This window comes from Juglans microcarpa x Juglans regia, chromosome 2S (genome assembly GCF_004785595.1).
Source record: "Juglans microcarpa x Juglans regia isolate MS1-56 chromosome 2S, Jm3101_v1.0, whole genome shotgun sequence".
Classification (NCBI taxonomy): Eukaryota; Viridiplantae; Streptophyta; class Magnoliopsida; order Fagales; family Juglandaceae; genus Juglans; species Juglans microcarpa x Juglans regia.
Genome location: NC_054597.1, coordinates 29,496,528 through 29,522,525, shown reverse-complemented (window position 1 = coordinate 29,522,525; position 25,998 = coordinate 29,496,528). Strand labels below are relative to the sequence as shown.

At 35.9% G+C, this 25,998-nt stretch overlaps 2 protein-coding genes across 2 annotated transcripts; one reads left to right on the top strand and one right to left on the bottom strand.

The window, feature by feature from the left end:
• Positions 1-1,247: 1,247 nt before the first annotated feature.
• Positions 1,248-4,351, bottom strand: LOC121251588 (probable ubiquitin-conjugating enzyme E2 37). The gene is given in 7 exon segments (XM_041150867.1): positions 1,248-2,098; positions 2,101-2,714; positions 2,812-2,946; positions 3,034-3,132; positions 3,722-3,827; positions 3,914-3,983; positions 4,104-4,351. Coding segments are annotated over 7 exon segments (1,809 nt in total). The 5' UTR covers positions 4,252-4,351; the 3' UTR covers positions 1,248-1,461.
• An 18,058-nt stretch (positions 4,352-22,409) lies between these two features.
• LOC121253553 lies at positions 22,410-23,315 on the top strand. The gene has a single exon (XM_041153557.1). It carries the CDS (start codon positions 22,410-22,412, stop codon positions 23,313-23,315), a length of 906 nt encoding a protein of 301 aa, XP_041009491.1.
• The last annotated feature ends 2,683 nt before the right edge of the window (positions 23,316-25,998 follow it).

Sequence of the window (25,998 nt, the reverse complement as noted above, 5' to 3'; positions counted from 1 at the left end):
GTAAATAATAATGAAATAGTTCGAGTGAAGATGTTTTATGGGATTTCGAAAAAATAGATAAAACAAAAAGTTGAATAAAAATATTATACAGTGAAAATATTGTTAGATTATAATTGTTTACTATTATTTCTTTTTTTTTTTTTGGATTTGAAAATTTTAAATTGTTTTTTGTATTTTATTTCAAAATTTGATATAAAGATATAATAATTAAATAATGATTAGATATAAAAATTGACAATTTAAAATCGAAACGTTTTATTAACTAGCGGTCTAACATGACCATGAGGCCTCTTGGAGTAATTGTCAATCTTTGATAAGCTACTGTCCTGAATTTCCAGCTAATTTCTTACTGCAACCTCATGTCCACCTGGTAACATATTACAAACCCTATACATCAATTTCTCAATGGTCATGAACAATTGCCTCAATTAAGCTGGCCTGATTCAATGCTTTCAAACATTTAGATATCTACTGCAGCCATTGTTTCGGGAAAACTGAACAAGTATTGAAAGTACTCCTGGCTTTTTATTTTGTGCCTCTTTTGATCTTATCACATAGAACTTGTAAAATGATAGTGATCTTAACTCCACCAATGCCTTGTATTGGCCTGTTCCCCCCTTCTGCTGATCAGTCCACAGATATCGCATATGTTAGCTTAGTTTGGAAGTTGAAACTAAACTGAAATGAGATGAGATGAGAATTCTATAAATATTAATAAAATGGTTTGACTTATAATATTTTATGGAGTTTTGGAAGAATAGAGAGAAAAGTTGAATAAAAATAAGATGGAATAAGATGAAACCATCCCATCTCCCAAATAACCCCATCTCACCGTTTTCATCCAAACCCTGATTGCTGAAACTAATATGGCTTCATCCAAAATTCTCAATATACTTGCCAAAAAGCAAGTAATTGTGCATAATGCACCACTCTGCAGGAGTCTAAAATTACTTGGAGAAAAATCATATAGGACTAAAATTACAAACTCAATTTCAATTAACAATAGCATCATACTTCATAGAACTACCCTATTTTAATGCTATATTTAGCCGTTGAACCAAACTCAACTCATTTCAAACCAATTATTTATAGGACTTACTAATTTTTCAATTTCCCATCAAAAAGTTAAACCTATCTCAATCTACTTCCATACATTTCAACCTAAAACATCTCAACCTAAAAAAGTTAAATACATCTCAATGGAACCCACAAAATATTACTATTAACAAATTAATTCAACTCATCTCAATATCCAAATGCAGCCAATGTACTTTTTAGATATTTCGGTACTAATTTGAACATGTTCTTACCTCATTATGCCTTTATTGCTACAAGGTGTAGAACATGAAAGAAAACAATAATTTTTACAGATTCTCAAGCACCAAACCAGATTGAATCAAGAAGATAAAGTTGCTAAGCAGAAAGCTAACACAGAACAGCAAAGTTGAAAACTGACAATTTTCAAGCTTTAGCTTTCCGCTTCCCAATGCGCTTTCGTGCTAGCAATGAGTTAGACCGAAAAGAGACACGCCCTTCATCCTCACTATCTTCACTATCAAGAACAATTACAGATTCCGATATTGGTGATTCGTCTGTTTTTTGTCGCTTTATCTGCTCATCAATATCCATTCCATGATCACAATCTAACTTCCGCTTATCGTCACACTTGCAATGTTGTTGCATATGGCGGTTCATGTGTGGATCTTCAGAGTGTTTGTTAGAGTGTGACAGCATCTGCATGCTGTCATCATGACTCCCTTGTATTTGAGACAGAGAACCCAACGACAGCTTTCGACCAATCATACACTTCTTGTGACTCCCACCTAAACTACCAATCCCAGATTCCCTATCATAACAGTCCCCCACCTTTGACAGCATTGAGGGTGTAGATGAACACATAGAAGGGCCTGTGGGGTGCAGAAGTGATGTCTTCTGAACTGGAACCACATTTTCCTTGTTTCCCATCTCTTGTGTCTGTGATGAGCCTCTGAACCCCAATGAAAGCTTCTTGCCAGCAGAACAGAGCGTCTTACAATTTGTATCACTGTAGCCATTTTTCATTTCATCAACAAAAGAATTACAAGGGTTTTCAATACAGTTCACAGCTGTAGGAACTGGCAAGGCCCATGAAATGCATTTGCATGGGACTTATAGTTAGAGGAGGTCATGATATCAGTAATCTGGCATGTGCTTGAAGATCCTGGGAGCTGCTTATTGCCAACAGTCAGCTTCTTTGCTGATCTCATGTTTATGCCGTTGTCGATTGATTTTTTATCTTGTCCTTGATGATCATAATCGTTGCCAGCCTTTGGCAATGATGATGATCCTGGAGAAGCCACAATAGGCTCCTGTGGGTTGGGTAACAGACAGCAATTTGGTACTAGATTCTCATCGTCATTGCCTTCTCTATTCTGGAATCGACCAAAAGTTTCCAGTGACAATTTTCGCCTCGTATGATGTTCCTTTTCCTGACCTCGATGGTACTCCTCCTTGCCTTTTGACCCTTTTTTGGCTCCTTCAATTTCCATCCGGTTCTTGTAATTTAGAAGTGAAGTGCGGTCATTAGGCCCTTCATTCACTTCCCCACTAGTATCCCTTTCCTGGGCTGATCCTGAGGAATTCTGCAACAAATTCCACCTACTCCCACAAATTCCACCTGCAACACACTCATCTACAAGTCTGGAATCTCCACTAGCTGTTTTCAATTCCATCTGCTACAAGAGATTTACAAATGAAAAATGAAGAAGGGTCTTCAAATTTTGTTAGAGGATGACAGAAAGAGAGACAGTTTAATGAACTGCACACTAATACCATGCTTGAATTTGAGTTGGTTTGAATGCTTTGACTGCCAGAAGAATTCCTACTAGCTCCAGCCTTGGCATATTTCTCAGTCATTGATCGAGCCTTTTGGTCAAAAGCTTGTCTGTTATATTTGTACTCTCTACTCTGCACACTCATCCAAAATGCATAAAATCAAGCACTCTTCGTTAGCCAACCCTAGAGATCCAACCATTTGTGTGCACATCCACTTACCACATCACACATTAGGCCATCATCAGGATTAGGTTCACTCAATAACAACCCTATGCTTGTAAGCACAGTCGAAATGTTTAGTGATGGTTGCCATGCCCCCTGTGCAGATTATAACAAAAACCTAGTTATAATATATACACAAATTAGGCAAACAAATCAAAATTCCTTGACAATATCTCACCAACCAAACATCTCACAAACTTAGGGTATTGGCTATCTCAAAATTGCTGTTTTTCAAAATTATACATCACCCTCTGATCTTTATACGTAAGAGTATTATTAAGAGAACACAGACTCAATTCATATAAGATAGTATCATGGTAAGATTATGGTTTTCTAGTAAAATTGTTGCATTGATTCATGGAAAAGGTGAGTGCTAGTCAAGTGGTTCAAATACTTCGAATTTAAATGGAAAGCTGTTGTTTATTCAAACCGCAACTAGATCCTAAAAAATGCATCAACACCACTCATATTTGTCCCACAACTAGCTAAAGTAGAAACTAAACATTGGTAATACCAAGTCACAGACATCAAACTTAGCGAAATTCAACTTAAGACCAGAAAGCATCCTGAGAAACTAGGGAGAAGTTTCAGTAAGAAACAACATAAATCTGTGAAATACACAAAACGCACAACGCCGGAGTAACGAACGATGTACAACTTTAACAAGCAATTACCAAAATCTGACCTTTGGGGGAAGATTAAGAATGTCAAGGCAAATGCGGCCTCCGTTGTCGATATTAGGGTGGTAGATGGGTGTGGAAAATGTCACACTTGGTGGCTGAAATGGGTACCTGCAATCCACGGCGACTATCGTCACCAAAACATACTCAAAACAGGAGGGAATTAAAATTCATGCCTGGGTCAAATTTTGCCAAACCTTTCGGGTATTTGAATCTTGACGTGAAACACCCCGTCGGCATATACAGTCCCTTCAGGACCTTCAATCTCTAAAACACCAACACCACAAATCGAACTACATGAAAACAGAAGGTAACAACGAGAAACTCCAAAAAAAAAAAAAAAGAAAAAAAAGAAGACGAAAGGAAGAGGGAAATATTAGAGCTTACGGGCATCGATGGTGGACAAGGAGTTTGGGCTGGAGTTGGAGTCGAGGTCGGCAGAGAGAAGTGGGAACGAGGAGCCAGGAGGGGGGTCGGTGAGAAGGAGCTTGAGCTCCTTTTGCATTCGCAGATTAAGCCTCGCGGCCAGAGCCATTTTCGCGCTTTTTGGGTCTGCGCTCGCAGTTTTCGCCTGATAACTTCTGCTTTGCTGATAGGTTTTGAAATTTCCTTCGGGGGAAGGGGCGGTTGATCCAAATATATTTGAGTATTATTTTTTCTAGTTCACGACAAAGGCCTTTATTTATTTATTTATTTACATTTGAAGAGGGGATTTCGATCAAGACCTTTAGAGCACTCACAGTGACTATTGTAAAATAGAATTTTTTTCAAAATATAAAGAAATGGTCTTAAGAGTATTCTCATTAGATTAGTTAAAGTTAAAATATATTTTTTATGAATATAAGATGAATTTAACTTTTAACTATTCTATTCATATAAGTCTCTATATTAGAATAGCTATTTTTTTATTATATGACAATAAAATAATAAAAGGTAAATTTGATTTTGGCTATTTACATTAAATCTCTACATTAGATTATGAAATTATTTTATTTTATTATATTTTACTATTTATAATATTATATATTAATTAGTAATCATATTCTAATTAAATTATGGGTTAAAAATAGAAATTAGAAAGACATTGATGGAGACCTCGGGAGAGAGAAACAAATGATATAAAATAGATTTGATGAATAAACAGTATCTTTCAAATTTAGAAATTACTTTAGAAGTTACTGTAGCTATATTCCAAATATTCCATTTGGAATATAGTTATTCTAATGTGATACATTTTATGGTTCAATAGCTAAATTCTCATTGAATTTAGCTTTTAGCTAATCCAATGAGAGTGCTCTAAAATAGGACTCCATCAGATCTTGTATTTTACAAATATTTTACATCTCCAATCATCCAGTTTCAAGCTCTACTCTCATTGTTGAGGTAAACATTGGAATCTCTCTCTATGTCTCTTACTCTCTCCAAAATGCATGAAAGCTTAAATATTTTCTTCTCAGAATATGGGTGTAAGAGTTTGCGTGGGTACATGCGTATACTGATTCACAGAATAAGGGTGAAATATGTTTCATTTCTAGGAATCTTTCTCTCTCTCTCTCTCTCTCTCTCTCTCACTCTCTCTAAAATGCAGGAAAGTCCAAATTTTTTCTTCTCAGAATATGGGTCTATGAGTTTGTGTGGGTACATGATTGTGGGATTTTACAGCATATGAAGAGTTTCTGTATACAAGTTTGTTCTCTTAATTATTTGTTGGTTTCATTGAGTTTCTGTATATTGATGATTTTTTTGATGATCAGTCTGTTCTCTCAACGATTTGTGCTTTCTTGCAACTCAACAACAGAGAATCTCCAAGAAACTCACCTTACCACTTACACAAACAATATCTCCTTTTTTATGCTTTGCTTCAAGACTTTTCAAAAAATGTTGAAATGTAAAACGAGTACCATGAAAAAAAATTTTCAGATGCAAAAAAATTGTTTCTTTCCCTTACTATTAATATCATTAATTATTTCCTCAACATTTGATTTATTTTCTAGTATCTCACAGCCCATTACCACCTTGAAAAATGAAAAGAACAACTAGCTCTGACTCTCCTACAAGAAAAACTATAAAAGTTATGTATAAAAAAAAATTTCATTTCCTTAATGTTCTGAACAGCTACTGACTTGCACGATTGGAATAGACAAAATCAAATGATCTAAAAAGATACAAAATATTAAATCAAAAGTAAATATGTCAGTTGATGTGGTTTTGAAAAGGTTGTTTTATAATATATCTCTGATATATTAAGTGTCATGTATGAATGTTGTGGAATTACTTTCTGATTTTTTCTGCTATATTTATTTTTTTGGTAGTAAATTTCTTCCAAGTATAGATTTCATATAGGGTGTCAAGCAACCTTTAAGAAAAATATAAAGATTTGCAATGATTTCTTTATGAATAAAAAGATTATCACTTTAATTGCTTTTGTTTCCCAAGTCCACCTCCATTCAGGTATATCCACCGCACCCACATGATGAGAGGTATGCAATCAAACAAAGCATTCACTCTCTCTAGAATTTCTGTGATCATGTTTGTGTGGCCCTCAAGAAGTGGCTAGCTCTGGTACAAATTTTCTACAGATTCTCCCAACCCCATCTGATTCGGAGGATATTTCTTTTAGGGTCATGGGGCCTCTGTACATAATTACTTCAATCATTTTGAGGCAAAAGCAATTTCTATAACCTGGAAACTGAGGCATACTGAATGAACGGTTTCATGCAGTTTACATCTCTCTTAACAATTTTCATCTTTTCACTTAATTGGGCTTGAAGGATGGAGGCAAGGATTTGTTGATTGCAAAGAAATATCAATACGAGTGCTACCTTTTTTTATAAGTTCAATACAGAGTTGTACCTTAGCAGACAGAGGGCATATAAGCCAATCTGGAAATCCTAAGTAACGTTTTGTGGATTTGTGCTTGTTATATTCAACAGGCCAATTATCTTTGAAAATGTACTCTTATGAAGAGCATCTTTTGATGTATAAAATTTCATGGTTTTAACTTTTAAACTTACATTTGGTGCGCAGAATATACTCTCATGGGGCCTCTGTACAATATTTCTACAGAGTTTATTATTACTTCAATCATTTTGAGGTTGAAATTTAATGCTTTGGGAACCTCTGTTATACATACATACATATATATATATATATCTCTCTATATATATCTGTATGTATATATCTATATGTATTACTACTAGCAGCATATGTATATATATACACATACATACATATAGATATATATATATATATATATAGATAGATAGATCGATAGATAGATAGAGGAAATCAAAGATAGATCAAGTTGAATATTTTGTTTGGGTTTGCTAAGGACCATAAATTGCAGCCCCCTTTTGGGTTTGTTGAGGACCATAAATTGTTGTTATTTATGGATTATTTTTTGAAAATTTTTGTTGTTGTTTAGCATGTTATCTACTCTGTTCTTTGTTAGTTTAGCCTGCCATATGTTTTAGTTTAGCATGTTCATCTATTTCGAAATTTGTTTGAGTTTTTATCAAAACAAGTGGTACTTATCAAAATTTAGAATTTCACAAACATGAATATTGAGTTTGATTGAGTTTCATGATTCTATTTTTTATTTTTTTTATTTTTTCCTTTGAAGGATGGATTTACAACTCCAAGGAGTTCATTCTTTCACTACCCTCTTATAGGAGGGGGAAGAAAGCTACAATGACTACCTTATCACATCTTTAAATGACTTAGAATCCCAAGTTACTTCACCTAACCCAAAACAAGGTCCTGCTAGAAAAACTAAATCTAGACAAGGAAACTTTAGTCCAGAAGAGGACAACTTACTAGTGTCAGCTTAGCTTAATACTAGTTTGGACCCAATCAATGGGGTTCATCAATCTAAACATTCATTTTAGGCTAGAGTTCATGAATATTATGAGAAAAACAAAAAACACATGTTGTGAACGTAGTTCCAGCTCTTTCACAAATAGATGGTCTACCATCCAACATGCTACAAATAAGTTTTGTGGGGCTTTAGCTCAAATTGAAGGAAGGTCTCCAAGTGGGGTTACTAAGCAAGATAAGGTGCACAAACAATATCATTTTATTTCATTGTTTATAGGACATTGTATTAGATATATTTCACATCTCATTTATTGATTTTTCAGATTAAGCAAGCAAAGAAGCTCTATCGAAGTAACCAGTCCGCAACATTCAACTTCCTTCATTGTTGGAATATTCTAAGGCACCATCCAAAATGGAAATAAACTGTGGCCAAGGGTATCAGTGTGAAAACTAAGAGAAGATCAGTAACCCCAGATGGTCATGTGCCAGAGTTTACATTCCTAGATGAAGACACCATATCTCCATATATAGATGTGAATCTAGAGAGACCTATTGGAAAGAAGGCTGAGAAGAAGCAAAAGAGACAAGATAATACCTCTTCCAATCTTGCTGATTTTGTGACTGAAATGAGAGAGGAGAAGAAGAGAGCAAATGCTAAGAATGGAGAAGGTAGGAAAGAGCTTATCCGCCTTACAAAAGAAAGGCTTGATTTGGATCAACAGAGAGAAGAGAATGAACTTATGAGGATGGACACCTCAACTTTACCTCCAATGCAGTAAGAGTATTTCCGTAGCCTCCAATTGGAAATACTTGAGAAGTAAAGGTCTAGAAAACCATGACTGGGTGGTGTATGGGCTTCTGTTTTGGATTTTTTGGAAGGTAACAATGCTGCCACTTTTGGAAATGCTCATTTGTTAGTTTTTTGTATAAAACATTGCACAAACCTCAAGCCACAAGTTCAGCCACATTTGGAAGTCTAATTTGATAGCTTTTTGTATAGAACTATGCACAAAGTTGAAGCCACAATGCAGCCAATGGATAGTCCAGATTTTATTTTGTATAGAACACAACACAATTCACACACTAAACTATTTTATTAGTCTAATATGTTATTTGTTAGGGGAATTATGATGGTGGCACACTAAAGTGTTGTTGTGAATGGTTTGAGAGTATTATGTGAATGAAGAAACTTGAATGAGTATTATTTGAACGAATATATTTGCTATAGAGTTCATTATATGAATGAACATGAATGAGTATTGATGGTGGCACACTTTATTATAGAGTTTGCTTTAATCACTATGATTTCTTTTAGAACGGTTATTGTTTATTAGATAGCACCAGATATTTGAAATAGACGAGGTGCTTTCCTTTATAGGCCATCTTAAAATATTTTACTTTTCATTCTATTTCTCTTCAGATTTAGGAAGATTAATTTATAAATATATATATATATATATATATATATTCAGGTGGGGGCTAGATTAATGTTTATCGGATGTCCCACTAAGATTAATGTTTGTCGGATGTTCTAATTGTAGAGTATTATGATTGTTATTTCAGGTTGCACTGCAAACTTGTTGTCTTAGCTGCATATAATTTTTACTTGTTCCTGTAACAATGTGTCGGGTATAACTAGTGTCAAGATTGCAACAAGAAACGTAGAAAATAAATACTCCATTTCATGGTGGCCTGGAGGCACTTTAGTGTTTATGTACCTATTGCTTTCAATCCCCAAAAAGCATGCCTTGTTCTAAAATTAGAAGCATTTTCTATATAGACCACTCATGGAGATACCTACCATTAAAAAATAGAAAATTTTGGATAAAACCAATGGCAGCAAGACATGATTAGTTTAATTTCGAATGTACTTTAGCTAGATCGGTCTGGCTTAGATGCATTCTAACCTACAAGTTTTATAGCAATTACCCAGTCATATGAAGAAGAGGATAGACCGAGTTTATTTCAAACAAAAATTTTAGAACAAGCATTTATATTAGGCTTAACATGGTGAAATTAAAGAAATTAAGGTTACATCTTGTACAAAACAAGAATATAACATTAGGGTAAACATAGTGAAATATAAAATACAAGTACTTAAGATTGACTATATATTTCCCATAAATGTTCGATAGGATCCGATTGGAGTTGAGAATGAAGTCCTCGATCTCGAATGTGATGATGACGTTAAATGGAGTTTACAAATTCATTTGTATGCTCATGGGACACTAGTTGTTGGGATATTTCATCGCTTTGTTCATAAACAAAGTCTTGTACTCGAAGATAAGTATGCCGCTCATCTTCTACGATCATATTATGCAAGATTATGCATGCCATCATAATCTCGTTTAGAGTTTGTCGATCATAAAATCGTGCAGGTCCACGTATAATTGCAAATCAAGCTTGAAGCACTCTAAAAGCCCGTTCTACATCTTTTCTTGCTAATTCTTGAGCTGCACCAAAATGTTTTTTTTTTATGGCTATGTGGAGCATGAATTGTTTTGACAAATGTACCACGAAGGATATATACCATCAGCAAGATAATATCCCATTGAGTACTCATTTCCATTTATTGAGTAGTTGACCTTCGGAGCATGTCCTTCAGTGAACTCTCTAAAAACAGAAGAGTGTTCTAGGACATTAATATCATTATAAGAGCCTGGTAATCCAAAAAATGTATGCCATATCGAGAGTTCTTATGATACTACGGCTTCTAAAATTATCGTTGGTTCATGAATGTGACCACAATACATTCATTTCCATGCACTTGGGACAATTTTTCTATTTCTAATGCATGCAATCAATACTTCCTAACATCCTAGGAAACTCACGACTTTCTCCAACTGCAAGCAATCTAGCAATATCATTGTTGTTTGGTGATCTTAAGTATTCGTTGGAGAATATTCTAATGACAGCCTTAACAAATTTCTTCAAACACTCGGTTGCTGTATTTTCTGCAATCCTTAAGTATTTGTCCACAAAATCACCAGATACAACATAAGCTAATATTCTCATCGTAACAGTTATTTTTTTGAAGGGAGGAATGCCCAAGTCTTCTAGCAGCATCTCTTCTTTGGAAGAAGTATTGATCGTATGCTTTGACTTCAGCTTGAATACACAATAAAAGATGACTTTGCATTAGGAACCTCCTACGGAATAGATTCGGAGGATATATGGGTCATTCAGCAAAATAATCTTGGAAAAAACATTGGTGGCCTTCAAGCGAATTTCTTCGAATGAATATACGGCGCGGAATAGAATTACGACGAGATATCGAGCCTCTTTCATTACCCAAACATTCTACTTCCATAGCAAGAGCTAAATTTAATTTGAACTCCAAATGACGAAGAGTCAAATATCTCAAATACGGGATCCATAAGGACTATATAGAAAGAAGAACAAGAAGAATTTTGTAAAGAAATGGAAATGAAGATGTTGGTGAAACTTTATGAAGAAATGGTGTTATTTATAGTTGAAGTTTTGAGAAAATCAAATGAATATTCTTAGTATATACTAGAGAATATACTAAGAATATTCTTTCATAATTATTGAAAATGAATATTCACGGAATATTTTGAAGAATATCTTAGGAATATTCTTTCACAATTATCGAAAATGAATATTCGCGGAATATACCGAAAAATATCTTAAGAATATTTTTTACAATTATCGAGAATGGATATTCTCATAATATACTTTGAGAATTATATAATCTCTTATTTTTTTTGAATTAATTTATATTTTGGTTTAACTTATAAATTTGGATTAATTTAAAATAGAACATAATTATATTACATTGTATATGGGGAGATATTGCAAATATCAAATGACATGAGGACATTATTGATAGTTAGAGAAGATATTTGAAATGAATAAAAAAGATTAAAAATTATAATATTTAAATGATATGAAGAAAAAATAGATAAGATGATGTATGATATATTGTAAAGTTAGTATTTGAAATAGAAAAAGTAAATTTTGATGATGTATTTTAAAAGAAAGGATGAAGAAGCCATTGGGAGTGCTCTTAAGGAGTTTATACTAATCAAGTCACAAGCGTTAGACCACGACAAAGCGTCTAATATATTTAAACCTACAAAAGAAATATGTTTTTTTTAATTCTTGAGATAATGCTCAAGGTTAACTCACCTTGAAATAGGAATAAAATGATGATGGGTGCAAATTGAGAAAAATATATTTAGATTTCTATTTTAATGTTCTATTTGCCAAGCAATTAATTTTCTCAATGTTGTGAGAAATTCTATAAGTTTTGAACAAAGAAAGATGGCTTATTATTTCTCTTTTTGTATGAGTTGGGCCTTCAATAAATGAGCCTAAGTTTTTAATCAGGGCGGAACTACCTTAAGGCTTGGACCCCCCAAAATTTTTAAAATTTGATGAAATTTAGGTTTAAGAATGTGTTTTTATATAAAAATTAGTATTTAGCTCTCCAAAAATTATGTTTTCTTAACTTAGCCCTCCCAAACTAGATTTTCTGGTTCTGCCCCTGTTTTTAATCAAGCTTGGTGTGATATCCTCTTGTCTTTATATATGCTTGAGATGTTCTCAATGTAAAGTGTAAAACTAGTCCTACAAAAATAATATATTTGAAATAATGCAAGTTTATACTAGTTGAGTCAAGTCTATAGAGAGTTTGGATTCTTTTATAAAAAGCCTAAATTAAGATCATGCTTGATTTATTTATTAAATGAATCAATTAATTTAAGTTGAGTATATATGAATTGAGCTCAAGTTATTCACGTGCAACTTGATTTGTTTAGTTTTCATATATAACCGGCTTCATATATACTCAAGTCGATTATATATGTGGGTGCAACTTAATGATCATCCTTTTGGCTGCATGAATGTTGATATTAGGGAGCAAATTGGTGCAAGTATAGGTAGGGTTAAAGAAGTGGATGTGGACTCAAGTGGTAATGGGTGGGGGCAAGCTCCTCGTGTGAGAGTTAGATTGATATTACAAAGCCTCTTGTGAGGGGTAGAGTGCTAAATCTATCACAACATCCTTGTCTTGTCAATCTCAAATATGAGAGGCTTCCACCCTTTTGCTTCAAAAGTGGGATCATTCGGCATGGGCCAGATGGATGCAAGACAAGAAGTTTGGGACAGAGCCATGAAAAAGGACGACAGCTTCAATATGGGTCGTGGTTACATGCTACAACCTCTGGCTATGGTAGTGCACCATGTCGGAATAATAGAACTTGGTATTCAACTTCTTTCTTTAAGCAAGCATTTTAAAGGTTACAATAGGTCGGATAATTTAGACAGGGTTCATAACTACTACAATTTAAATGAGGATGTGTGATTAGCAGCAGATGGAGTGGCACTGTGCCAAGATAAGGAAGATGTGGCACCAATACAAATGGGCCCCAAGTATTTCGGATGACTGCCATATGGAAGGCAACTATGATAGGTTAGCAAAAGTAGCACTCTAGGGTGAAGAATAGCATGATCAAACAAGTGCTGGGATAAATATGGGGACAGTTGAGAAATTTCATAAATTGGTGATGATTGATGCTACCAACATGAAAACTAGAATTAGGTATTAGAATTATGAGCAACACCATCCGATTATGCTTGCATTCTATGAAACTATTGAAGAAGTGGATGAATGTTTGTCAAAGAATCAAGATGCACCAAGAAAGGAAGTTTCTGGGTAGGTTGTTGGGGGTGAAATTCAATCTATCAACAAATGGAAGCAACGTGCAAGGGGTAAGTAGTCTCTAGTATTTACTTATGATACAAGTGATATCATCCATGGGAAGAGGAGACTTACACTAAAAGGATTTGCATCTTTTGTTGAGAGTAAGACTGAAGTTGCAAAGAAGAAAAGAGGGGTTACTCGTCCAATCCAATTTATATCGACAAAGGCTATTAACCAACCTTGCCACCAACCTTGTCGAGAGAAATGAGGCTACTAAGTTGGAACTGTGACGGGTTTGGCAACCCACACACAGTTCGAGACCTTGACCTTATGGTTAAGGAAAGGAAGCCTAGCATCTTATTCCTAATGAAAACCAAGATGCAAACTACTAGTGTCGAGAAAGTGAAATAAAAATTGGGTTTTGACTCAATACTCTGTGTTGATTGTATGGGTAAAGGTAATGTACTAACTCTTTTGTGGAAGACAGAAATTACTTTAGAAATCTAGAGTTTTTCCATGAGGGACATTACATCTTGGATACAGGAGAGACGAGAGAGAAGAATGGATGTTAACTTATTTTTATATACATCTAGAGGTGGGAAAAAGAATGGAAGGATAGGATATACTTAGATATCTTAATCACCTAAAGCCATATATGTAGTTGCGTATGGGTGATTTTAATGAAATCATGTATTGTAATGAGAAATATGGGCGCTGCTAAACGAAGTAACAGACAAATGGTTGTTGACCATTGTGCTATCTTAATTTCAGCTACAGAGGAAACCTTCCAAAAAAGGAGATCTTGGCAAATTCGTCGATATGAAGCTAAATAGGAAACTTTTGATAATTGTGAAGATGTTCTATGAACAATTTGGAATAAAGATACTATACCATAAAGGGGATTAGTGCGAGTTTGTAAAAAGCTAAAACATTGTATGAGTAGTTTGGAGTATAGAGTAAAAGCAAAATTAAGGAAAATGGTTGGATTTTGTAGCAAAAGATAACACAAATGGAGCACTTACAGCAGTCATTGGATGCAGATAATGTCAAAGATTTCATAGTAGTTACAGAAGAAATAAAAGGTATGTTAACAAAGAGCCAAAATGACTTGGCTACAGAATGGGGATCATAATACAAAGTTCTACCATCAATGTGGAAATCAGAGAAAGAAAATGAATCTTATCTCAAAGGTTATGGATGAAGAACGCTTTAGTCACACTAGATTAAAAGCAATAGGGGAAGCTTTCACTAGATACTATCAAGATTTATTCAATATATCACATTTAGTCAATATCACTGAATATTTATAAGGAGTCGATTCGAGGGTGACTCCAGCAATGAATGCTGAATTATCAAAACCTTTTTTTTTTTTTTTTTTTTTTTTTTTTTTGTTGAATAGGTTGAAAAGGCTCTCTTTCAAATGGGACCTCTAAAAGCACCTAGCCCTGACGGTTTCATAGCTTTTTTTTATTAGAAATTTTGGCAAGTGTTAGGACCAAATGTGAGTGCTGCCGTTCTTTCTATCATAAATTCAACTACTAGTCCTGAAGCAATCGATTTCACATATTTAACTTTGATCCCTAAAATCAGCGGCCCACAAAAATTTACTAACTTCAGACCTATTAGTTTGTGAAATGCACTTTACAAGATTGTTACTAAAGTAATTGCAAAGAGGTTGAAGCTAATTCTACCTCTGATTATTTCAGAAAATCAGTATGCTTTTATTCCTGGTAGATTAATACAAATAATATTTTGGTTGCATATGAGACATTTCACACTATACATACTAGGATCAAAGGAAAGAAATGTTATATGGCTTTAAATTTATCTATGACCTAAGCTTATGATCGAGTAGAATGAGATTTTCTCATAGTTGTGATGATATAAAGGGGTTGTGATGATATAAAAGGGTATTTGATTTTGAAGTGCATAACATCTTCATCTTTCTCCATTATGGTCAATGGTATTCTAAGAGAACAATTGAAGCCACAACGTGGCTTAAGAAAAAGCTACCTTTTATCCTCATACCTTTTTATCCTTTTTGTTGAAGTTCTGAGTAATCAACTTCATTTTGCTGAAAGAGGAGGTCGTATTTATGAGGTTCCTTTAGCAAGAGATCAATTAAAGTAAATCATCTATTCTTTGTAGATGACAATTTCTTTTTTTGTAGAGTTAATCCGATTGAATGGGCTTGAATTATTAAAATACTTGTCATCTATAGAGTTGTCTCTCCCTAGAGCGCTCACATATAACACATTTGGATTCTCAGTGCATCCACACACCTCAAAAGTCCTCTCAATATGAGATATGCACCTTTCTGCCCTTGTTGGTCCCTTGTTTCTAAAGAATCATAGGTAGCGGTGAGCCAAAAACCACTCGTATGTACATTCCCTTACTTCCTTCCTAGGGGATCCTAACGACTAAAATTGCATGTGATGAGAATATATCGCATGTTGTTGTTCCAACACGTCTGATATCTTGTTTAGCACTCTTGCTAGTTCCTCATCTCTTTGTCCACCGGACAATACTCCTTCATAACCACTTGGCGTTGCTTTCTTCACGGGGCTCTCGGTCACACCATCTTCAAATCCTGCCACATAATCCAAGTCTATCACTTGTTATCCCATCTCTCAGTCATAAGCACAATTTAGAACAAATACTAAATTTCAGCTTACGGTACTAGATTAACTACTACATTTTGGTACTATCCTATTATACCAAGAATTGCCAAGAGTCACGTATAAGCACGTGCTCTAATACCAAGTTTTGGCACCCCATTCCTCATTAAGGTCTAGGCAAGGATCGTAGTGTCAAGGGTTCCAGCCAATGATCAACACCCAAGAGAGAATTGAAGTAGGTGTGTAATTTTTCAGAGGTTAGTAATGTAAGATATTTTCTATGAAATTGTAGTGAAAATTTAAGTAAGAAACGTTGTGGTGACAACACTAGCTATTTAGTACCAGAATGCTAAATTTCCCAACAAAAGGAGGCCCTCACCTCTCATTGAATTACAAGATATTACATCATCTAAATTTATATAAAGCTAGTCACCATAAGGCAGCAGATCAAATACAAGTAGTTGCTTGACTTAATATTATACATATTCTAAAGGAAAGTACATGGTAACTATGGTGGCTACTGGTCTCCATACTCAGGACTCGGTTGGGTTTGACTCATCTTCCTCGCACACCATTCCTGGATCTGGATTTGCATCAAAATCTAGATCCCAAAAATGAAACCAGAGGTAGGTTAGGTGGCAATGACAAGACTGCTAATGAGAGATAATGCTACCGAATATGTTATGAATACTTTCATGAAAGATTGGACAGACACGTATTTGCATGGCGAGGAATCAACCTTACGCTTATAGTTATGTGAATCCTCAAACATGACAAGGAATCACACTCTGGGGGCACTACCATTTACGCTTATGCAAAGTACAAAAACACATCAGTATTAGTATGACGAAGAATAATCCATCTTCAATAAAAGTATAAAACTTGTATAAATTAGAACTCGGCCTGTTTTAACCCTAGTAATATTCTTCCACCACATAGGTGTTTATTACATAGGTATTCGTCACATAGAGTTCTCACACAAAGATACTTGTAGCTCTGAGGATGCTTCAACCCGGCCAAACAATTCGAGAACACCAAAATGTGATACGTCGGGGGATCCTACGTCCCGACTATCAGGTAAGGCTAAATCCGACATCTTTCCACCCCAAATCCCACGAGACATTCTCCTTCTCGAGTGAAGAATGCAACAATGTTTCACGTGAATGGTTTGGGGGATTCTCTGTCCCGCCCAAGATCAATTCACGTGACCGACTTCTCACATAGAGATAGACATTCCCACACAAAGATATTGGGTTCCCACACAGGGATTCAAAGTCATGTATTGAAAACAGTTAACAAATTCAAACATTCAAAACATTGAAAGTTAGTATATAAATATGTGCATAAATTTAATGATTGAAATATTTATTCATACTTTTAGAGTGGGAGGGGGCCCTAGGGGGAGGGGGGGGAGTTACATAGATAATGCAATGCCTCTTACTCACAACATTCACTCCACATTTTTCAGTATTGTCTTAAAAGCTAACCTCTCTTCCTACGTCGGAAATTCTTTCATTTTCTCTCTACCCCTTACTCTCCGAAGCAGTTGACTTCGCGAGTTCTTTGGTGAATAAAGTATCAAAAGTGAGATCTATTTCCATGTCCAAGTCCTTTAAAAGGGTTAGATTTTCATGCCCATTTTGACTTTGGATTTGTTGTATTTTCTTTAATCCATCCCAGTCAAACTACAGGATTAAAGAGACAGACTGTCAAGCATGGTCCACATGTTTGGTCCTTTTACTTTCCTTGATAGAAGGTCTTGGTCATGGCTTGAGTCATACTGCTATGTTCAGACGACATGACCTATCAAGCCTTCACCTTTCATCTCAAAACCACTCCAGATGGGACCCTTCGGATGGAGTTAGGCTTCTGCATGCTGTACTGCCACTTTTCTGAGTACTTCCATGTACTCCCAGAATGCTCCTTCATTTACCCCGTCTTTTCTAGATTGCTACTCACATTGGCAGGTAACTCTTTGTCTTGTCAAAGTTACTGCTTACGTGGTTCCTTGTTCTTGCCTTCTCGGTAAATGGCCTTTTCGCGCTTGACTTTAGTTAAACGACACACTTCTCTCCACTTCGCTCAGGGTCGCGTTAGCCAAGCAATTTCAAGGTGCTTGCTCGCCCATGTGCTAGATTGGCTGCACTTTGCAACATCTGCTGCCAATTCCTTAGACAATTGGAGTATTTTCGTCTTTGCCTTCCACTCAACTCCACAAATGGTTTGTCCCCTTTCACACTAGACAGTTCCTTACAAACACACAAATGATCAAGGATATTTTTTATGAGGAAGAGGCAATGATCATTTATACTTTTCCAGGAAATGTTGAAAATTGTCAAGATAAGTTTATGGAAATGTACATCTTCAAGAAAATTCACAGTGAAAAGTGCATATCACCTATAGCAACATACCAAGACAAGTTTTCATGGTGAGTCCTCCACAGGTAGACTTCATGGCATCTTGTAGAAGAATATTTAGTCCCTTAACATACCATATGTAGCAAAAGTGTTTCTCTGACGAGCCTATACTTCTCTTGCTACCAAGTTAAATCTATCCAAAAGAAATGTGGTCAGATCACATCTGGCGACTTGTCAAATTTGAACTAGTTACCTCTATCAACCACTTAAATGGTACCTGCTTGAAATCCGTTGCATCGCGCTGTGTGATTGGGGATGACAAGGCCAATTAAGATGAAGATGAATATTATATTTGTTTCCTTTGTTAGCTGTTTGGCTTTCACTATATGCATGAAACCTAGTTTCTTTCAGAGCCTTAAGCAATGGTTTCTTAACTCATTGCTTTGTCGTATGAGTTACGGAAAATGAGATGTTGATTAATGCATATGCATGCTCACTTTGCACCTTTTGTAAAATTATGCGGCTATGTAACTTTATTGGTACTAAAGAGCCATAAATTGGGAATGCCATTTTATTTTGTAAACTTTTGTACGATGTACCATGTGCAAACTGGACTTGATGAGTTAAATTTGTTCTGTATCACCGGAGCATCTTTCCAAAACAAATAGAAGACATTAAAAACTCACTACAACAAATAGCCCCTTTTGTCACAGGTTCTTTTTACATGGTATACATTAGTGGCAAAAGGTGAGTTGTTAACACGGAAACTCTTGGTAGGAGTAAAACCTGAATTTTTCCCAAAATTTGATAGTGGTGGATAAACATTGGTGAGTTTAAACCTTATGCAGCGACAATTCAATTTTTCTCCATGATTTTATATCATGGGATGCAAAAATTCCCACAAATTTTGTTGGTTCTCAGGAAAAACTTTTTAGGGCAAAATATTGCCTAATTCCCGGCTACTGTTTCTCGTCACAAAAGGTGAATATATAAAATCTACATCCCCTACCCCCGCGATAATCTCCTCTTCCAAATTAATTGTAGAATTTTTCCTCATCCTGCAAGACAGCTCAAACCCTGCCCTCTCTCTTCCCTCTCCCAGTTGCTCATCCCCCTCCCCCTTCCGCAGCCAATATCCCCACCCCTTCCCTCTCCCCCAGCCGCTGATCCCCAACTCCTCCCTCTCACACATAGGCAAAATTGCCACCCCCTCCCTCTCATACCCAGTTCATCTCCCCCGTCCATTGCGCAGCGATTTCCCCACCCCCTCCCTCCCACGCCCAGCCTTGATTCGCCCACCACCTCCATTTCGTGCAGCTCGCTTCCACCATGGAATTCCTCTTCTCGCATGGATTTCCTCTTCCTCACGCGGGATTTGGTCACCCATCGTTTGTAAGTTTTCAATTTATAATCTAAACCATGTCATTTTCTGTTGGATTTTAGTCCTAGTTTTCCATCATTTTCTGTTGGATTTGTTGCTTTATTTTCCCATATTCCTTGTTGCATTTCATGCAAATCGAGGGTTCGATTTACATGCCATTCCTGGTGGTAATCTCTTCCTTGTTATTTTTCTGCATGGATTTTGTTGTGTTTTATTTTCCTCATAATGTGCTGCTTAGTTTTGGTACCAATTTGTTCTACTGCCCTGATTTTCATGTTCTGCTGTATGGATTTGGGAAATCCATATTTCCATCTATTCTACTTTTAGTAGAATCTTTCCCGCTGTTGTGATTTTTGCCCTTCTTTGATCGATATGACTGAATTCTGGGTACATGGATTATGTTTATAGTTCTGGTAGTTGGATTTCAGTAGTAAGTGATTTTGTATTGAATCAAAATTGAATACAATAGAGCATAACAACGGTCGAGCTAGAGGTTTATTAAAGTACATGGTTAATAATAGTCTGGTTGACTTGCTACTAACTCTCGTGGCAGTCTCTCTCTCTACTACCCCTTTTACTCCCACCTCATGCTTGCCCACAAGACCCATAATGCTAGAAACCTACTCCCCAATTATGCCATAGCACCAACTCTCTAAAAGTAAGGAGATTCAGTTTAGATCTTTTGGTAACACATTCTTAGCAACTCCACTAGGTATATTCCCTTGAGAGTGTAATTTGCCAGTGCTGGTCCTTGCCAGGTGGTTTGGACTGCGGCTTTAAGTTATGTTATGTGAGAATTTTATGATGTGAAGAAGACGCTTACATAGTAAGATAATGTGTGCGAGGATGGTGAGACTTATATTTATAAAACTCTTATCCTTTAAGGTTCCAAGAGAGGCCTGCCCTTTATTTACTTAATTCAGCTGAATTTGGCTATGCCTAGTTCACTGGTTTGTTTTGTTGCCTATTTGGAAAGGAGCTTATCAAGTTGCTACTTCAGATTTACAACTTTTGTATTCTAGCCTCTCTAATAAAGAGAGGTTATAAAGGCAGTCAAGTGGGATTGAACTTGGTATTTGGGATTGTTAGAAATTAAGGGAAGTTTTATTTGTTCACGGTAAAGAAATTCAGTCATATATCCACAAAATGCAAAATATTTAACTCAAAGATTCTCTGGGTTAAGATTGTGTTTATTTTGGCTAATACCTGGGCCACAAGTAATGATATTGAAAGCTTTCTTACCTTTTTTTGTGAACTTCTTTTTCATGTATTTGTTAATTAATTCAAGTACTTGGTAATATATTCAAAAGAGAGAGCACAATCTGAATTTCCTCCAAGAATTTATTTTTTCTCCATTTATCTTATGGTTATATATGGTGTTCATGTCCCATACATAGAAAGAAGAAGTGTCCAAAAACTTAGTTGAACAATTAAATCTTCTATCACTTACTATCCTTTATTGCTCTATTAGGAAAACTAATAGAGAATAATAATTAGTAATCCAGTAAAGTGTGGTAACTTTTGTTTAATAATTTATTTTATTAGGCATTTAATAGGATATATTATTATGTAATTTACTATTTTAACTTAATGATATATTATTTGATTTTTATTTAATGATAATAGAAATGAATGGATAATGTGGTTTTATAACAGTAGTTATCATTTAATAATAATATAGTGGGATAGTTGATGATATGATTCCATGGGAACAAAATTGCATTGTTTGAAGTTATATGGAATGGAGATTTTCCAATAGGAGCAAATATTCTTTTGAAACAAGACATTTTATATAGTTTTTGGTGGAACTGATTTTAATATTATTATTACTCAAGTCAAACATTATAAAGATTTTCTTTGCATTTTTTTATGGTCTATTTGGCAAAAAAGATTTGGGTTTTATAAGGATCTAGGAGATACAACAACCAAAAAACATGTTGTTTTTTGAACGAAGAGTTGAGATGGTGCCCTTTGGTGTTGAGATAGTCTCTTTTGGGGTTTAATACACAAATCTTATTTATGATTTGTATGCAGTTTGGATCATCATACATGCATTTAGGATTGTGATATTGTCGCAGCAAGTTATTTGTTTAGTTTATGCCAGGCCCGTCACACTACTACAATCTTGCAAGCTAATATGATGTTGTGAATAAAATGAAGTGTGTTTGATTGCATTAATTTTTGTGTCCAGAGCTTAATTATAATATGTTCTTAAACTCATTTTAATGGAAGTACTAATAACACTACTTTTGGAGCATGGAATTACATATCAATGAACTCCATTCAAAGTGGAAGTCTCATTTTCATGGACGTGTCTATTCGCTGGTCAGTCAAGTATGGTCAGCTACTAATTTGGATAGGTGCCTCAAATTAATACTTGGTGCACATGGACTGAAATATGTTTCAGGCCAAAACAGTTGAAATCACGGTCCAAATTCATAGTGCATCACACAAGAGTTCACGGTCCAAATTGGCATACGTGCCAATTTCTAAACTTCCTTCTTCACCTCTATCTAACCACACCCCACAATTTTATTTTTACACCTATTTCAGAATTGACTATTTTTTAATCTTTGACTTATCTACATATATGTGGGTTATGTAAGCAAATAACCCACATTATCAAATATCGCTTAATTTCTTCAAATAAGATGTTAGCCACCAATTCTATCATAGCTATGGGCATGAACTTGGTATACAAAACTATGCATATTTCCTTCTGAGTTATTGAGATACACAACTGGTCTTCAGGGTATGGAAAGACTGATATTTATTAATTTTCTCTTCGAAGGTCATTGCACAGTGTGCCAAACCTATCCTAATTAGCATTGAACAGTGGCTGGGCAGTTGCATAAAATGGATAAGTCTTGGATGCTTATTGAAGACAGATTGCATTCCACTGAGTATGATGAAGGTGTTAGACAATTCTTAGCCATGGCGCAAGCGTATGCAACGACAGCTGATCAGATTAGGTGTCCATGTAGGAGATGCCGGAATAGAGCTTTCCACTCTATTCGTATTGTGGAAGATCATTTGTTTTTAAGAGGGATTGATCCGACCTATACAAAATGGATTTTCCATGGAGAAGAGGATCTGATCCTAAATTCTACATTCTCTGATGAAGAAGATGATGATGCATCTTCTTACAATCATTACATTGATGATGTCGACGAGATGTTAGATGACATTCGTCATGATTCGTTTATGGATGAGGAAAGTAGCAATGAAGGAAATGCAAATGATAATTATCAACCCTCCACCGCTAATGCTCCAACCAACTATAATTTCGACGAGTTTGTTGTTGACGCACGACGACCACTTTATCCTTTATGTGCTAAGTTCTCCAAGCTATCATTTATTGTCAAGCTGCTTCACATCAAGAGCATAGGTGGTTGGACAGTTAAGTCCTTTGACATGGTGATCAAGCTTTTGCACGATGCATTTCCCGATGCTCTATTTCCAGATTCATATAATGATGCTTGTCGCTTAGAGCATGGCTTGGGCTTTAGTTATGAAAAGATACATGTGTGCCCAAATGATTGTGCGTTGTTTTGGAAGGAAAATGCATCGTACAATGAATGCCCTAAATGTCAAGCATCCAGGTGGATTGCAAGCACAAGTGAGCATTGGATGATACCACAAAAGGTTCTTCGATACTTCCCCTTGAAGCCACACTTGCAGAGGCTATTTATGTCAACGAAGATAGCCCAAGCCATGAGATGGCATAAAGATGCACGTGTTGACGATCCAACATGCATGTGACATCCAGTAGATTCAAGGGTATGGAAAGACTTCGATAACAAACATGTTGCCTTTTCCCATGATCCTCGCAATGTTAGACTTGGGTTGGCGAGTGATGGGTTCAACCCATTCAATAACATGAGTAGGTCGTACAATATTTGGCCGGTACTACTTGTGCCCTACAACTTGCCCCCTTGGTCATGCATGAAAGATCCATACACCATGTTGTCGTTGCTAATCCCTGGCCCTAAGTCACCAGGGAATGATATTGATGTGTTCTTGCGTTCTCTTGTTGATAAGTTGAAGGAATTATGGGAAGAGGGTATTCAGACGTTTGATGCGTGCAGTGGACAAATGTTTAGCTTGCATGTAGCACTACTTTGGACTATCAATGACTTCCCCGCATACGCCAATCTTTCTAGATGGAGCACGAAGGGTAAGTTGGCTTGTCCTTCATGTAGATCTGACACAAATTCACAGTGGTTGGTATATGGACGAAAGCATTGCTATATGGGGCATCGACGGTGATTGCCACCAGATCACAGTTGGAGACGGAAAAAGAACTCTTTTAATGGATGCGAAGAGCATGGACTCCAACCATCAAGGGTCGAGGGAGAGGATTTGCTAGAACAATTACGTGAAGTTGCACATTTCCAGTTTGGCAAATCTGTTTCGAAGAGGAAACAAACGCCGAATCAACTAAATTGGACCAAAAAATCTATCTTCTTTGAGTTTCCCTACTAGTTAGACTTTGGGCTTGAGACATAACCTTGATGTCATGCATACTGAGAAAAACATATGCGATAGCGTGTTGGGAACATTGCTGAATATTGAAGGAAAAACTAAGGACTCCGCCAATGCTCGTCGTGATTTCGCAAACCTTGGAATAAGGAAAGAATTGCATTTACAACATGATGGGGACCATATTACTATGAGTTTTGGTTACTACATGCTAAACTTAAATGAGTGAAGGATTTTTTGTGAATGGTTATCAAAAGTGAAATTTCCTGATGGTTTTGCATCGAACATTGCCCATTGTGTGAATGATAGTGACAGGAAGATCAGTCGAATGAAAAGCCATGACTGTCATGTCTTCTTACAAGAACTATTGCCAGTTGTGATTGGTGGGTTCTTACGGTCTAATGTGCATCAAGCCTTAATAGATTTAAGCTCGTTCTTCAAAGAATTATGTTCCCCAACTTTGAACTTATCAGTGTTGACATGTCTAGAAGCTAATATTCCCATCATTCTCTGTAAACTAGAAATGATATTCCCTCTAACTTTTTTTGATATCAAGGTGCACCTTGCCATTCACTTGCCAGAGGAGGCATTCCTGGCAGTACTTGTGCAATACAGGTGGATGTACCCTTTTGAAAGGTATATAGGGAAGTTCAAGCGGTACGTCCGCAACAGAGCACGGCCAGAGGGCTCAATTTCTAAGGCATATGTGCATCTCGAGTGTCTTACATTTTGCTCTATGTACCTCCATGATATTGACACAGTGCTTGTTGAAAATTTCAGGAAACATGTTAGCACCATACTTTTTTGGAGCAAGATTGGTAAATCTGAATACCTGGAGAACAAGATGGGGCAACTATCTATTGTCCTTAGTAATTTGTCTATATATCAAAAGCACTTATCATAGATGCTGTTGGAGCAAGAATTTATAATTCCATCATGTAGTGCCATACACAGTTGCAACTCTTATGTTTGTAAATGGCCTTGACCTATTTGGTTTCAATGAATATTGGCATATTTGTCTATATGATGGTGTAACAACAATATTGGCAAGTTTGTATATATATATGATGGTGATTATATATGTATATTGACAGGTTATTATGAAATTGCTATTTCATTTGTTTGCTGCATGTTGATGTGGTATCTTCCTCAAGTTGCTATTTTTGGATTGTTTGGTGGGATAACTTGGAGTTTAAAAGGTTGAATTTCTACATGTATGGATTTGGTGATAAGCAACTTTTATAAGGAGATCAGTGCATGGTTGAGGAAACAGATTTTCATAGTAATTTATAATTTTGTGTCCAACTGTTTCATGGGAAACTAGCAACTACCCATTAATCGATTAGTGGGGAAATGCAAAATTAGACCAAATGAGCTGCGTGGACTCCAAAAAACTATAGACAACGGGAACTTGTGATGGGAAAAAGGTGTGTTCCCGCAAAAGGTTGTCGTGGATATACTTCTTCGTACTGGGTATTTTTTTTTTTTTTTTTTGCCACCAACAACAATGATGTTAAATGAAATGGTTGCAATGATATGAGTTCATTGGGAATAATAGTTTTCCACCAATAAATATCATGGGAGTAATACTAATTTCCACCACTTATGTCGTCAGAGCAAAGGCTATTGGCATAACTTCACATATGAGGCAATTACTTTTGTCACGGACAACAAACATGGATAACAACAGTTTGCTAGGAGCTCGTTTCACGGGGAATACGTATTTCCCAAAATATTTCGTGGTGGGTAGTTAGTAGTCCTTTCCAAATTTGTGCGTTAGTATTGTATAATTGTGTCCCAAAATTGTCATCCCGAAACCAACTGTAGTGACTAACTAGTGGATGAGAAGAAGTTTATGCCACTAAAGTTTCCACAAAAACCATCATGGCTTCTGAGTTTTTCTGAGCACTGATACCATGGATAGATGGCCTATTTGTCACCACAATAGTCCGGTTGGCAAGGT